At 40.4% G+C, this 16,094-nt stretch overlaps 1 protein-coding gene across 1 annotated transcript; it reads left to right on the forward strand.

Moving 5' to 3' along the window:
- Positions 1 to 10,373: 10,373 nt before the first annotated feature.
- Positions 10,374 to 12,209, forward strand: CCRL2 (C-C motif chemokine receptor like 2). The gene is made up of 2 exons (XM_006200781.4): positions 10,374 to 10,595; positions 11,096 to 12,209. Exons 1-2 carry the CDS (start codon positions 10,542 to 10,544, stop codon positions 12,155 to 12,157), a joined length of 1,116 nt encoding a protein of 371 aa, XP_006200843.2. The 5' UTR covers positions 10,374 to 10,541; the 3' UTR covers positions 12,158 to 12,209.
- The last annotated feature ends 3,885 nt before the right edge of the window (positions 12,210 to 16,094 follow it).

The following is a 16,094-nucleotide window of genomic DNA, read 5'->3' on the forward strand; positions in this document are numbered from 1 at the left end:
AAGACAGTAGACACTAAATACCTGGGAAATGAATAAATGAATGACATTTTCAACAAATATTCATTGAGACACTACTCAATGGATATTTATCATTTTGATCACTGTCTCATGTAAACAAATCAAAGACCACACACATAAAAAGGTCACTAAGTGTAACTCCAACCTGGGGGCAGACAGCACGACTATGTGAGATGGGGACCTGGAACTGAGAGATCCTGACATAAAGCTCACACTTGGGAAAAGGTGGACTAGAAGAAATTTGCTCAGAGGCAGAAGACAATAAGGAAGCTTATCCATTTTTGCCGAGGCTCTAAGTGGTAGGGGGTAAATCTCCTCTGAGAATCCAAAACCTGTGCCTCATGAAAATCTGAGGTTCAATTCCATAACACCCTCAAAATGGGAGACCCTCAGAACCAGTCCAGGAGACCTCATCTCAAGCCATCGATGCTCCCAGTGCTCCTAGCTGAAAAAAAATGCAAAACTCCCCCAGAAGGGAGTGCTCCCATTTTAGGCCCCAAGAAAGCTGCTGCAGATAAAATAATTCCCATAAATATGATCTCACACTGAGGATACAGAGCACACAAGGACACGGATCACCATGCATGACAGCCAGCAGGCCTAACGAACTATAGGATTAGAACCATGAAAGAGTGTATTAAATCATGATTTGACTAAAAGTAGCCTCATGAGCAATCAAAATCCTAGAAGAGTAACAAAATATTATCATAAGAACCCACTCAACGTATCAAGGGTGTATTCCACTCTTGCGGAATTTGTCTTACTGCTCTAACTCAGCACATTATTTTTGAATATGGAAAATCCTAAAAACCTTCCTGGAATATGGGGGCTTTTACTCAGCAGGTGTTTTTCCTTTCTTTTCCTAGAGCTATGTATACTTATCTTCTGAGTCCATCTGTCTTTCCGTTGAAGAATATTAGGATAATTCTCAGGACTTGCCGATTTTCCTTCTTTCTACAGTACTGTATCCGTAGGATTACATATAGGTACTAAAATGCACCACATTTTCAAAGTTTTGGTACAAGATTGTACCCTAATTGTTGTTCAGTTGCTACTGGCAAATTTTTAGAATTTTCGTTGAAACTATTTTTTAGTCATTTTATAAGGTACTGGAGGAGAGCTCCACAGAGCTTCACTCTGCCATCTTTACTAGAAAGTTCCATACTAATGTTTTTAACATTCTATAAGGGTTTCAAAAACATGAAGCACTACTTCAACTTAGGCAGCCGTAGATATAGTGGCGTTTGTGTTTTGTTGACTTCAGAGTTTTGTTCATGGTGGTATTTATAGTTGGACAGTAGGGAGATACTGGACACTTCCTGTTTATGGGCACATGATGCATTAGCTGCCCTAACTTAGCAGAGTAGTTGATTACACTTTACCACAGGTTGCTGGAGTGGAATGGTGGAGACAGAAACCAGGCTCGAGGAGACTGAGTAGGGAGTAAACAATGTGAAGTAGCTGAACAACTAATGAAGGCTGCCTGGGGACGGGAAGAGTAAGTAGAGCAATGTGTGAGGTTAAGGGTGGGTTTATAGTCTTTATTTAAGAGAGAGATCTGAGTGTTTTTAAGTTCTGGAGACTCCAAAAGAGAAAGAGGTTAGAGCTATAGGAAAATGTGGGAACAACTGATGGAGGTTAGAAAGAATGAGATCCAGATTGCAGAGGGCGAATTTAGCTTCTGATATAAGAGAAACAACTCTGTCCATGGAAAGAGGAAAGGATGAAGACTTTGAAGCTGGGAACCAGAGAGTTGAGAGAGTTCTGAGCAAAGCAGAAGGAGAGGTCATAAATGTAGGTAATGGGAGTGGAAGTTTGAAGAGACAGGAAGAGCTTTAAATAGTTTGAAGTAGCCCATGGAAAACAAGAGAAAGTGACAATCTGGGACATTCAGGAGACTTACAAGAGAAACTAGAAAAATCTCTGGAAGCTAGCTGAGACTGGAGACCATAAATTAGTGACGGATCTTGTCTTCATGGCTAAGTGGTTTTAACCCAGCTATTCTCAGGAACACAAGCTAAAAGAAAGAATGGAGGGGAGAAGTAGACTGATAGATCTAGTAAGACAGGGCTTCATGGGAGGTCAGGATATTGACCGGAAAATGATTACATAATAGACTACTGGATCGCAGCTAGACAAGGAGAGATGTGACCACAGGATGGGCTGAGAGGCAGAGGCTAGGGGGCTTGATGAAGAACAACAGTTAAACAAGGAGTGAATGGAGTGAGAGCAACCAAAGGAGTGAAAGTTGTGATAAGAAAGAGTTTGGTGGTGGATCAATGCTAACAAACCTGAAATCTGACATTAGTGGAGTGAAAGTGAAGACCAGTGAAGCTGAGTTAATGAGCTGAAAGACCAGGGCCCTGCACGGGGTCAACATGGGCAGTTAAGTCACCAGGATGATGGAGAACACTGGGATGAAGAGAAGCTCCTTATCCACGTACATGTCTTAAATAAAAGAAGGGGGGAATCAGGCAGTCAGTGGCAATGATTGGGAAGAGTAGAGGGTAGTGGCTGGAGACCAAACTAATCTCTTATATACCTACCTGTTGGAGTAATGGTCAGCAAGTGACAGTGGGGTTAGGGACATCACCTCCTGACCCCCAAGTGTGAGGCAGGTATGAGAGGGAAGGAATATCCTCAGGGGACAACAGATGGTAGAATGTTCTGGGAATAAGTCAAGGATGTCAAGAGGATTGTCTACAGTGGAATTCAGATTGCAGAGGACACAGAGGAAAAACAAGGGAGAAGAGGGGACATTAGGAAGTGAGGTGAGGGCAGAGGAAGCACAAAGGAGAATGGTAATGCGAAACAGAAGGTATCTGACCTGAGGAGTTGACTAAAGCTGGCTGGGATGGGGTCATGGTGACAGTAAGTGGTCTTATGTGTTCCAAAAAGATTGATCCCAGCAGACCACAGGTAGGTATGGCAGGTAAGAAGGTAAGAGAGGGATTAAGAGCCTGCAAAATGTATCATTTGCTAGTAAGCAAAGGACTGAAGACTCTCTAAAGACTGACATCTCTCTTCCAAGGCAGTGTTAGCCCAAGTCCTTCAAGACACAGTTGCCAAGATGGGATGTGGCATTAAGGAAATGTGTTAGAGTAACCATCTCTGAGAGATATGGCAAAGGGAGGCAGCAGAAGCTAGGAAAGCTACCAGATTACAATGCAGGTCTGACCCCCAAGTGAAGGAGAGAAGGAGGAAGGAAGGTTGGGTGGAAACAGCAGCCAAAGTCGCTCATCAGAGGAGTCCATTTCCCAGGAAAGGGCCTGTCACAGGGTACCTAATGGGGCCATTGGCTGGGAGCAGCCCCCAGCAAGCACGGGCTCAGTGTGAATGTAAGGATGTAATTCAGACTGAGAAAGCTGGGACCCACAGTTGATTATGCTCATTCCCATGGTGGCCACACAATACAGCAATATTCATACGTCTAAGGCAACATTTCTCAAAATATGTACTGCAGAGCCCTTAGCCCATAAGTATCTGTATAAGAATTTAAAAGGGGATCCCATGATCAAATTTTGGGAAATGCTGCATCCTTTCTCTAGGATCATAATGCTTATCAGCATTTGAAGAGCTCCAAGAAGTCCTATTGTAAAGAACCTTGCTTTAAGTTTTCAGTCCACCTATTTTTCAAATCCACTTGAGCAAAGTCCACACACACTTTTTAAATACTTTTTAGCATGATGCAGAATAAACTGAACATGCATTGAGAAAGCTTTTTTTAGGGTATAGTTAACAATTTTTCTTCCAGTAAGTATATGTAACATCTATATTTCACAGTTGATCATCAATATGTTTTTTGGAAGTATCATCTCCCCCTGGCTGCCCTCCCAGGTAGGCCAGGAACTAAGAAGACTAAGCACTTAGGTGAAGTCTCAGGCTTAGCTAGTATGTGGGAGAAAACATGGGGACAGGATGATAGATTCTCAGAATCCCTAAAATTACAACATGTAGGTATGTGTCCCTCCAATCTACTGCTCATTACCAAACAACTAACCCAAAGGAAAATGGATTATTTTCTAAAAGTAGGTTTTACACATTTTCCATTACAAAGCAGTGCTATTTAAAAATGATAATAGCTACTATTTGGGAATATCACTATCATACATGTTTTCTGTACTTACCAAATTTTCTGTAATGTAATATTTACAATAAAAATTAAATAGATAAATAGACAGATAATCTGAGAGCACTGATATTTGATGAAGCCATTTTAAGGGGATAGATTAAATTATTGTAACTCTAAAATTTTGAACATCTATTTCTCAATATCAAGTTAGAGCTCTGAAAATGTCATCACGCTAGCAATCATCATCCCTTTACCGAACTAAATTTAATGTTGTATCTATCAATCAGCAACCAGTCAAGAGACAAGAATCATACCAGTAATCTGAACAAAGAACATTTACTATAAAGAATTATTAACCAGTGAAAGGAGATTAACTGTCTAAAGGAGCAGGAAATAGGAACAGCAGGTGCAGGGAGCAGTCTCTAGGCTGAGGCAGAGCATCCAAGAAAGAACATACTTGGAAGATGCCTTCTTTCCCAAGGCTGACATTCACACTTTGTTGGAGAGGGTGACTACAACCCACTGAATTGTCAGGAAGTTTGCCAAGGTCCTGCCATGTGGGGCTTGTGAGCAGGAAACTGCCTGCAGGAGTACCAGCAAGACTCAAAGGAGGGTGGGCACCACTGGGTCTCCACACAGCACTGTCAGGTCATCCCAAAGAGCAAAAACAAACCAACCAACGAATAACAAAATCCAGGAATCAAAATGAGAAGCCCCTGCCTCTTCCTGTGACTCTCAGTGCCTCCTACACCAAAGCTGGCAAAGAAGAAATGTTTACAGGGTTCAGCTCTAGGATTACACAGCAAGGCAAAGAAGGATGGGTCAGAAGTGAAAGGCAATAAATTACTAACAGGTGCACTGCATCCTTTGCTTTTTTTTTGCATTGAGGGCCAATGTAATATGAAGAGTATTTCTGCATCTCCTGTGAAGTTATTGCACCTTCCTGATATAAGAATTTAGTAACAAGAAAAAATGAGATAATGAGTATTAATTATTGGGCCTAATCATTTGCTGTTTCATTTTCTCAGAGCTCCTCTTGTCAGCGGGGCTTTCTCTGACCATCCTATGTAAAATGTGAACCCCCAAACCACCCTGGCCCCTCCCAGTCTCCTTCCCTGTTTTGCTTTTCTGCAGAGAACTTCTCTCCTTCTACCCTACAATTTACTTACTTAGTTTTGTTTGTAGAATGTAAGCTCCATGAAGGTTAGGATGTTTGCCTAAGTTGTTCATTGCCTGTAACAGTGCTGGGCAGTGCTGGGCACACTACAAACGTTTGTTGAGTAAATGAATTGAATAAATGTGATTTACATGTATGGAGAAATGAGAGTTGTAACACATGACAGTTTCTTGGACTGAAACTGGGATTAAACTTAAATAGACATTTTTCCAAAGAAGACATAAAGATGGCCCACATGCACATGGAAAGATGCTCAATGTTGTTAATCATCAGAGAAACGCAAACCAAAACCACAGTGAGATATCAACTCACAACTGACAGAATGGCTGTCATCAAACAGACCACAAACAACAAATGGTGGTGAGGATGTGGAGAAAAGGGAACCTTCATACACTGTTGGTGGGAATGAAAATTGGTGCAGTCATAATTGAAAACAGTATGAAGATTCCTAAAAAAAAAAAAAAACACTACCATATGACCCAGAAATTCCATTCCAGGGTATATATCAGAAAAAAATGAAACCACTAATTCAAAAAGATACAAGCACCCCAGTGTTCACAGCAGCATTATTTACAATAGCCAAAATATGAAAGCAACCTAAGTATTCACCAACAGATGAATGGATAAAGATGTGGTGTACATATATAATAGAATACTATTTAGCCATAAAAAAGAATGAAATTTTGCCATTTGTAACAACATGGATGGACCTAGAGAGTATTATGCTTAGTGAAGTAAGTCAGACAGAGAAAGACAAATACTGTATGTTATCACTTATATGTGGAATCTAAAAAATAAATTCCTGAATATAACAAAAAAGAAACAGACTCACAGATACAAGGAACAAACTAGTGGTTACCAGTGGGGAGAGGGAAAGGTGGAAGGGGCAAGACAAGGGTAGAGGATTAAAAGATACAAACTATTATGTATAATGTAAATAAGCAACAAGGATATATTCTACAGCACAGGGAAACATAGCCAGTATTGTGTAGTATCTTTAAATGGAGTATAATTTATAAAAATATTGAATAACTATGTTGTATGCCTGAAACTAATAAAGTATTGTAAATCAACTATACTTCAATTTTTTAAAAAACTGGGATTGAATTATAGTGATAAAGATGAACTCACATCCTCAAAGGTTTGTGAGCCACATGCCAAAGCCACAGAATGTGGTGAAGTTTCAACAATAATGACAACCCTCTTACGGGTCCAGATAGTAGAATGGGAAATAGACTTTCCTCTTGCCTCACCTTCAGACTTCTAAACCATTGCTTCCTACCAATTTAGAAGTTTCAAGAATACCATGGCCCTGGAGATCTAATACACAGTACAGTGATTATAGACAACAAAACTGTATTATGAACACTAAACTTGCTAAGAGAATAGACCTTAATTGTTCCCACCACTAGAAAAACTGATCACTGTGTTAGCTAATACTACAATGGCAATCCTACAATATAAATGTATTAAATCAATACATATACACCTTAAACTCACACAATGTTACTTGTGTAATCATATTTCAACTTTCTAAAAAATAAAATAAAATACCTAGGAACAAACCTACCCAAGAAGGCAAAAGCCCTGTACCCCGAAAACTGTAAGACACTGATGAAGGAAATTGAAGACGATATAAACAAATGGAAAGATATTCCATGTTCTTGGATTGGAAGAATAAATATTATTAAAATGTCCATACTGCCCAAGGCAATATACAGATTCAATGCAGTCCCTATCAAATTACTGACATTCTTCACAGAACTGGAAGAAAAAAATGTTAAAATTTTTACAGAAACACAAAAGACCCCAAATAGCCAAAGCAATCTTGAAAAAGAAGTACGGAGCTGGGAGAATCATGCTCCCTGACTTCAGGCTATACTACAGAGCTACAGCAATCAAAACAGTATGGTACTGGCACAAAACACAGACACATAGCTCCATGGAACAGGACAGAAAGTCCAGAAATAAACTCATCCACTTATAGTCAAGTAATCTATGACAAAGGAGGCAAGAATATACAATGGAGAGAAGACAGTCTCTTCAATAAGTGGTGCTGGGAAAACTGGACAGCTACCTATAAAAGACTGAAATTAGAACATTCTCTAACACATATACAAAAATAAACTCAAAATGGATTAAAGACTTAAATGTAAGACCAGATACTATAAAACTCCTAGAGAAAAACAAAGGTAGAACACTCTCAGACATAAATCACAGCAATATATTTTTTGAACCAGCTCCTGGAATAATGGAAATAAAAGCCAAAATAAACAAATGGGACCTAATTAAACTTTGAAGCTTTTGCACAGCTATGGGTACCATCAACAAAACGAAAAGATAACCTACAGAATAAGAGAAAATATTTGCAAATGATGCGACCAAAAAGGGACTAATTCCCAAAATATACAAACAGCTCATACACCTTAATATCAAAAAAACAAACAATCTAATCCAAAAATGGGCAGAAGACCTAAATAAGCAATTCTCCAATGAAGACATACAAATGGCCAATAGGCACGTGAAAAAATGCTCAGCATCACTAATTGTCAGAGAAAATGCAGTATAAAACTACAATGAGATATCACCTAACACCAACCAGAATGGCCATCATTAAAAACTCTACAAAAGATAGATGATGGAGAAAGTGTGGAGAAAAGGGAATCCTCCTGTACTGTTGGTGGGAATATAGATTAGTGCAGCCACTATGGAGGACAGTATAGAGGTTCCTTAAAAAACTAAAAATAGACTTTCCATGTGATCTAGTAATCCCACTCCTGGGCATATACTTGGAGAAAATAAAACTCAAAAAGACATATGCACCACAATGTTCATAACAGCACTATTTACAATAGCCAAGACATGGAAACAACCCAAATGTCTATCAATAGATGACTGTATAAAGAAGATGTGGTATATATATACAATGGAATATTATTCAGCCATAAAAAGAATAAAATAATGTCATTTGCAGCAACATGGATGGACCTGGAGATCATCAGTCTAAGTGAAGTGGACCAGAAAGAGAAAGAAAAATGCCATATGATATCACTTATATGTGGAATCTAAAAACAAAAAAGAAGGACACAAATGAACTACTTATTATGTATAACTTAGAAGACTGATTTACTGAATATGTGTAAGCATATTTGACTGTCCTTTATGATTGGACTACCATATTCTGCTGATTCTTATTTTATAGTTGACTTTATTCCTTTGATAACTATGCAAGTTTAAAAAGCTAAGCTTTAAACTGTTCTTAGAAACAATGATCAGTACATATGATCAGTACAAATGATCAGTACATGTAAACTAAAAAAAAGTAAGTGCAGTATATTGTCTATACGTATTTACATGCAATATATTGTATATTTGCAGTCAAACTGTAACAATTCTACCTAATAAAACTGAAAAATGGAAAAGAAAAAAAAAGCAGCCCCATGGTCTGGATGTGGATAATCAGAATGCTGGGAATCAAGCCAAAATAAAATAATTCTGAAAGTGAAAGCCATACTAACATCAGGAAGTTATGGTGATCCTGAATTTATCAAACAGTGTTTTTCTTTGGGAAACTTCAAATTTCCCATATTCTGTGACACAGATGAGGCGCCTGCCTGCTACAACTTTCCTCTCCTTAACCATGTAATGTGCAGCATGTATGTTCATGTGGTTTCCCAAATTTCAGAGTTTGACTTGACCCTCATTCCTTTGCCTAGGACTGATTAGTAAGCATCAGGCAATAAAGCACCACGAGCAGCCATGACTTACTCAGCCAAGGTTCTAGGGGGACTGGTGTGGCTCCAAACAGCTCAGCAGCAGGAGGTAGAGCCTCAGGAGGAAGGACCACTGCTGGTTCCAGGGATGTAGCCACACCAGTGGGCAGAGTTTCTCAGGGCACAGTGACCCTCATTCACTCACAGAAGCCATACTGGAGGGTGGGGGGGGGGAGATTTGCTGGGAAACATTCACAGGTTCCCACCAGCACCAACTCCTCCCAACCTCACCATATGGGGGAATATCATGAGTTTCCCTTCCAGTTAAACTCAATGCTCCATCACATATTTGTTCAGGCCTTTTTATTGTTTATTTTTCCTTTGCCTTAATAGTTTCCTCAGTTCTATTTCTATTTTAATAGGTCCACATTCTGTACTGACTACCACCTCAAATACAGCTTTAGCATTAACAAATGTCAATTTGTAAGACTGTCCCCCAAATGAGTTCCATCACAGGTACAAAGAGTTGATCCAGGAGAAGTTCATACAGATTTTCCAGTTATTTCAAGTTCTTTTTCTCAGTTCATCTTTCCTCCAAACCACCCTCATCTCCTTCCTCCTCTCCATGTTCTCCTCCTACCACCTCAAATCTGGACTCTCAGCTTCCTTTCTCTCTGGTCTCAAACCTTGCCCCACCTCAGCCTGGTTGAGGGTTGAACTTGTTCCCCTTACATTCTCTGCACCACAACTTGGTGGCATATCCGTGTCCTTACCATGGAATTTTCCCGTGCCGGGTCCTCCTTCCCCAAGCAGGTTCAGCTCCTAACATCTTGCCTAACTCCTTGGTTCCCATCAATTTTCCCCAGGCTCACAGGTACCGAGGCCCCATCTCTGCACGCCCCTCCTTTCCCAACTGACAACATTCAGTAGCTTCCACTGTCCCAAAACCCTCCCTTGGGGCCCCATCCCTCAAGCAAAGCACATAATCTCTCTCAAAAGTGACAATAAAAACCTAAGCAGTGGTTCTCACTGCAAGTTCTTGAAGCCCCATATGCTAATGCTGATGAAATGCTACAAGCGAACACCAAGCCCCCTGGCCATGGATGCACAGTCACCAGGTGACCCTTTTCTCCTCTACTGCTAGCCATTACCTACTCCGAGTTACATTGTCAGAAGCACTTTCCTGTCCCTCCCTCAGTATCACTGAGAAGCAGCAGTAACTTAGTTCCCTTATCTGGGGCAGCCAGCAGGACAACCACAGGGAAATCAAAGGCGGGGTACAGGGCTGGCGGTGCTGGTTGGGGGGAGGGGGGGTGGAGGAAGCAGGAGAAGCAGGAGAAAACAACTTCCCGGTTTCTTTTAGCAGCTTAAGAAATTCTCTGGGGGTCTGGGGGAGCTTTCAAGTTGCTTTATTTTGGTTAGTCCCCGAGACCTGTGACTGGTGCGGCAGAGCCACGAGGAGGATAAACAGCGATTTATCTTGCCCTTATGGGTCAGGGACCGGCTGTTTAGAAGGAAGCCAGCCTTTCAACTGGCCCAGGCCATTCCCACAGCAACTCAGATGGTAGGTCGGGAGGCTGTGTCCTTCCCTCCTCACCAGAAACTCAGTCAAGTGGTAAGTATCGATGTATTTAACCAATTATGTCCATGCTGATGCTTAGGGTGGTTTCGCTTTTGCAAGCACTTATTTATATCCTTCGAGAGAAGAACTCAGACCTCTCCGCCTGTCACAGGAAGTTGTTACAGGGGGTGAGCAAACTTTTCAAACGCATAGAAATTGTGGCTGACATCAATTTTGTGAAACTAAGCCCCAGTACTTAGTTCTCTTTAATTGTGTATTTTCTTATATGGCTTTCTTACATAGGCAAGTCTTGTTTCTACTAAGAGAATGACATTCTATGAAGAAGAGTAATACTTACTTTAGTTTCCCTGCAGTAGCTCACATACTACTAAGCCCCTCAGTGCTTAATGAATAGATGAACTATGGTGGCTGCTCTCCGCTTATGTTTATTTTCAACCTTCTAAGTTGTAGGCCTGCTCTGGATAAAATTAAACACCAGAAAAGGTTGAGTATGGCTGCATAAATAATAAAAATAATCTTTCATTTGTCCACAGGGCAACAGCCTGAAGATGGCTAATTACACGTCAGCACCAGAGGATGAGTATGATGTCCTCATCGAAGACAATCTGACTAACAACGAAATAGAACCATGCACCTCATATGACCCCAAGATTCTCTTGGTCCAGCTGGTGCCTCACCTCTACACCACGTTGTTCATCGTTGGCCTTCTGGACAATATCTTGGCTGTGCTTATCCTGGTAAAATATAAAGGACTGAAGTATGTCGAAAATATCTATTTCCTCAACTTGGCAATTGCTAACTTGTGTTTCGTGCTCACCTTGCCATTCTGGGCTTACACAGCCTCACATGGTGGGGTTCTTGGAAACCCCCTGTGTAAAATTCTCGTGGTATTCTATTCCACCGGCCTGTACAGTGAGGCATTTTTCAATGCCCTTCTGACTGTGCAAACCTACTGTAAGTTTTTCGATGTGAGGTTTTTCTCTGCCTCCAGGACAGTGGCTGGCAGCACCATCACAATGGCTTGGGTCGTAGCCATTTTGGTCACTTTGCCTGAACTTGTGTTTTACAAACCTCAGCTGGAAAGCCAGAAATACAAGTGCTTCCTTAGCAGACCTCACTTCCTTCCAGCTGATGAGACATTCTGGAAGAATTTTCTAACCTTAAAGATGAATATTTTGGGATTTCTCTTGCCACTGTTTGTTTTTGTAGTTTGCTACATGCGAATGAGGAAAACACCAAGGTTCAGGGAAGCAAGGCATGACATTTTCAAGCTTGTTTTCACCATAATGGTTGTTTTCCTTCTGATGTGGGGCCCCTACAATATTGCGCTTTTCCTGTCTGCTTTCAACAAACACTTCTCCCTGCATGACTGTGACAGCAGCTATAACCTGGACAAAAGCGTTCAGATTACGAAAATCATCGCCACCATCCACTGCTGTGTCAACCCTCTCCTCTACGTGTTTCTCGACGATGCCTTTAGGAAACACCTCCGCCGCCACCTTTGCTGTCTGTGTGATGACACTGCACCTCAACCCACTGAGGAATATGCCCAAGACACATCAAGGGGAGAACATCACCTTTCCACTAACATGTAAACTAGCTCCTGTCCTTTGGGTGAGATAAGTAAACATCAATTTTTGTCTCGTTGCATTGTTCTGTGTGATATTTTTTGCACATCTGTACATAAAATAGGAAGATTTTAGGATTCAGGAAGAAAAGGGGGAGGCGAACAAACATTTACCAAGCTCTGAATTTGTCTCAGGCACTGTGCTAGGTTCTTGACAAATGTGGCCTGCTCCACGCCCCAGTGCTTATTCATGATATAGACAGAATTAGTCTCATTTCTCTGGGGAGGAAAACAGAGGCTCAGAATTTGTCTAAGATCACACAGCTAGAGAGTGACTGGGCTGAGACACAAACCCGAGTGCCAGTCACTCCAGAGTGTATGCTTTGTCCAGCATGCCAAACTTTCAAAATTTGGGTAAAAGACAACACATGAAACAAATATGTTCTTTTAAAACCAGCTGGACCACATTCCAAATTAGAAGCCACTCATTCACACTGAAGTAATTTACCAGGCACATTTTCTTTCAGGTAATTGAAAGAGCTGGCTAGCTGGAGGCTATGGATAAAAAGAGGAAAAGAGACTTGTCCTGCGAAAAGTTCTCTGGGTTTTCTTGGCTACTTGCCGCACCTCTGCGGCCCCCAGATACCCTCAACCTGTGAGCTTCCCAAGGTTTCTAGTACTTCCTCTTCCTATTTAACAATAGTAAATGTAAGATTATGTCTAGAAATGTTCAACACAATGCATGTTTTGTCCTTTTCAGTGTAATATACACCACAGGCCTCAGTGGCCTGAGCCTACAAAATGTCACAATAAGCATTTGCCTGAGACATCCAGTGCCCATTTTCAGTTACATATTCCAAGGAGAGTTGACAGATAAAATACAGGATGCCCGTGGACCAAAACATCTCACCTCCATCACTGAGGATGGAGGAGGAGGCGGCCCCTGTGGGAGACCCTATAGGGAGTGCACAATCACTGGCTCTTCTGTGTCCTCACCAGCAGCTATAAGTGAAATGTTTCCCCTAAACATTTACATGTTGAAGCCCAAGCCCCCATGTGATGGTACTTGGAGATGGGGCATTTGGGAGGTAAGAAAGTTTAGATGAGGCCATGAGGGTGGGGCCCTTGGGATGGAATTAGTGCCCTTACAAGAGGAGACATCAGAAAGCTTACTGTGTCTCTCTCTCTGCACTATGTGAGGACTTAGCAAGAAGGGAAGCCAGGAAGAGAGCCTACACTAGAACCCTTCCATGCCAGCACCCTGAGCTTGGACTTCCCAGCCTCCAGTACTGTGAGAAATAAATTTCTGTTGTTTAATCCACCCAGTCTATGGCATTTTGTTAGTCAGCTTGAGCTCACTAAGACAGGCTCATTCTGAATGACACTAAGTAGCAAGTAAAAATACTGTGACAAGTTGAGAGTGGGACCTCAGAAGAAAGTATCCTAGCAGATGTGAAAAGAGAGTTAAAAAGTTCAAGAAGAGGAAAAGGATAAGGGACAGAAAAATTCTCTTCACAAATTGATACAAGCAGGTCTGGACTCTCCATCCACTTCTACCACATGTGGGATAAAATCTCAGAGAAAATTACATCATTTTTGGATGTTTACAGATACATTGATGAACCCAAAGAACAAATCATTTCAGAATTTTCAGAATGAAAACATGGAATGTATAGAGAATAAATTCTTAAAGTGACTGAGAGTGACATGGTTATTGAAAATCAACCAGCTACAACAACCTACACACATAAATAGTATATTTGAAACATTGATGATCCAGCAAGGTCTTCTTCTCCTGTCAGAGCAAGAAGACAGTTGTCCTAAAGATAAAAATGACACATGCTCACATTATTTACAGTAGCCAAGAATAGAAGCAACCTAAATGCAAATCAGGTGAATAGATAAGGAAGATATGGCATATGTATATATATATATACACACTTAACTCAGACATAAAAAAGAATGAAATTCTGCCATCTGCAGCAATGTGGTTGGACCTACAAAATATTATGAAGTAAGTCAGACAGAGAAAGACAAATCCTGTATAATAACACCTATATGAGGAGTCTAGAAAATAATACAAATGAATGTGTACGCAAAACAGAAAACAGACTCATAGATATAGAAAACAAACTTGTGGTTACCAAAGGGCGAGAGGCAGAGGGGGAGGGACAAATTATGGGTATGAGATTAACAGATACAAACTACTATGTATAAAATAGATAAGCAACAAGGATATATTGTATAGCACAGGGAATTATAGCTGTTATCTTATAATAACTTATAATGGAGTATAATCTGTAAAATACTGAATCACTATGCTATTCACCTGCAACTAATATAATATTGTGAAATAACTATACTTCAATTTAAAAAAAAACACATGCTTTTTCACTCTTACACAAACTATTGCATTAGAAAATTAACAGTCAATAAAAAGCCAAGGAGAAGGTGTCTAGCATATTCAAGAAAAACTGACAGTGTTTCTGTTTTGCAAGTAAATTATTTTCTAATGCAAAAAAAATTTCCTCTCAGGTCAAGTTCATTCTGATTTGGGACATTAGAGAAAGACTGAACTGTCATGAGAAATCTCTGATTCATCTGAACTCTGTATTTGTGGGTACAAATGGAATGAATTTGAAAATGGAAACACAATTGATAGAGTGAAAGAAAAAGCAATAAAATTTGAAGTTGAAAAAATACAGGATTCCCAGTTAATTTTGAATTTCAGTTAAGCAACATATAATTTTGTCTGTTCCTTTTTTCAAATGTGCTATGGCTACATTAGCCCAAGTTATTCTTCCTCCTCAGAACTTTCCTGGTCTCAGGCTCCCACACCAAGTCAATAGGACTTTGTCCATTTCAGTGTACGTTCACAGACATATCTGTACCACATAACTGTCCTTCAAAGAAAACTGAGTCTCATCAGCCTCATTTTACAAGTGTGGAAACTGAGGCTTAAACCACACAGCTCTCAAGGCTCAGAATCTGGGCTTGATATCTTCTGACATCACCTCCAGTGCTCTTTCCCAATGTTCATACCAGCACTATTTACAATGGCCAAGATATGGAAACAACCTAAATATCCATTGACAGAAGTTGTGGTATGTTTATATAATGGAATACTATTTGGCCATAAAAATAATAAAATAATGCCATTTGCAGAAATACGGATGGACCTGGAGATTGTCATTCTAAGTGAAGTAAGCCAGAGAGTGAAAGAAAAATACCATATGATATCTCTTATATGTGGAATCTTAAAAAAAAAAAAAAGACAAATGAACTTATTTACAAAACCGAAACAGACTCGCAGACACATAAAACAAACTTATGGTTATCAGGAAGGGAACGGGGTGGGAAGTGATAAATTGGGAGTTTGAGATTTGCAGATATAACTACAATATATAAAAAAGATAAACAACAAGTTTATACTGTATAGCACAGGGAACTATAGTCAATATTTTGTAGTAACTTATAATGAAAAAGAACATGAAAATGAATATATGTATGTACTTTCATGACTGAACTATTATGCTGTACATCAGAAACTGACACACTGTAAACGGACTATATTCAATTAAAAAAAAAATCCAGTGCTCTTTCCTCTCCTCCACCCACTACTTCCTTGTCTACAGAGCTTGGTTTATAGAGTGAGTTCCTGTACATACTGCACTGGATTTTTCAAAACAGTCCAAAGGATTGGGAGAAGGCGGGTCCTAGGATTTCTGCTCCCCTCAGCCACCAATTTATAGACCCTGAGAAAAGCAAAGTTCTCCAAAGAACCATCTCTGGCACATCTAACAGAAGAAAACCTTTGATCTAAATTTCAGGCGCCGAATCCCTTGATTTTTCCCTGTGATGTGGCCTTTAGCTATGAGCAGGACCATGAGTCACCTCCCTGGAGGCCTCTGCCATGCCTGCCTGGGGAGAGGATGGGAAGGGATGTCTGTCTTCCTGTGGGACCC

The sequence above is a fragment of the Vicugna pacos genome, chromosome 17, assembly GCF_048564905.1.
Source record: "Vicugna pacos chromosome 17, VicPac4, whole genome shotgun sequence".
In the NCBI taxonomy this organism is placed as follows: domain Eukaryota; kingdom Metazoa; phylum Chordata; class Mammalia; order Artiodactyla; family Camelidae; genus Vicugna; species Vicugna pacos.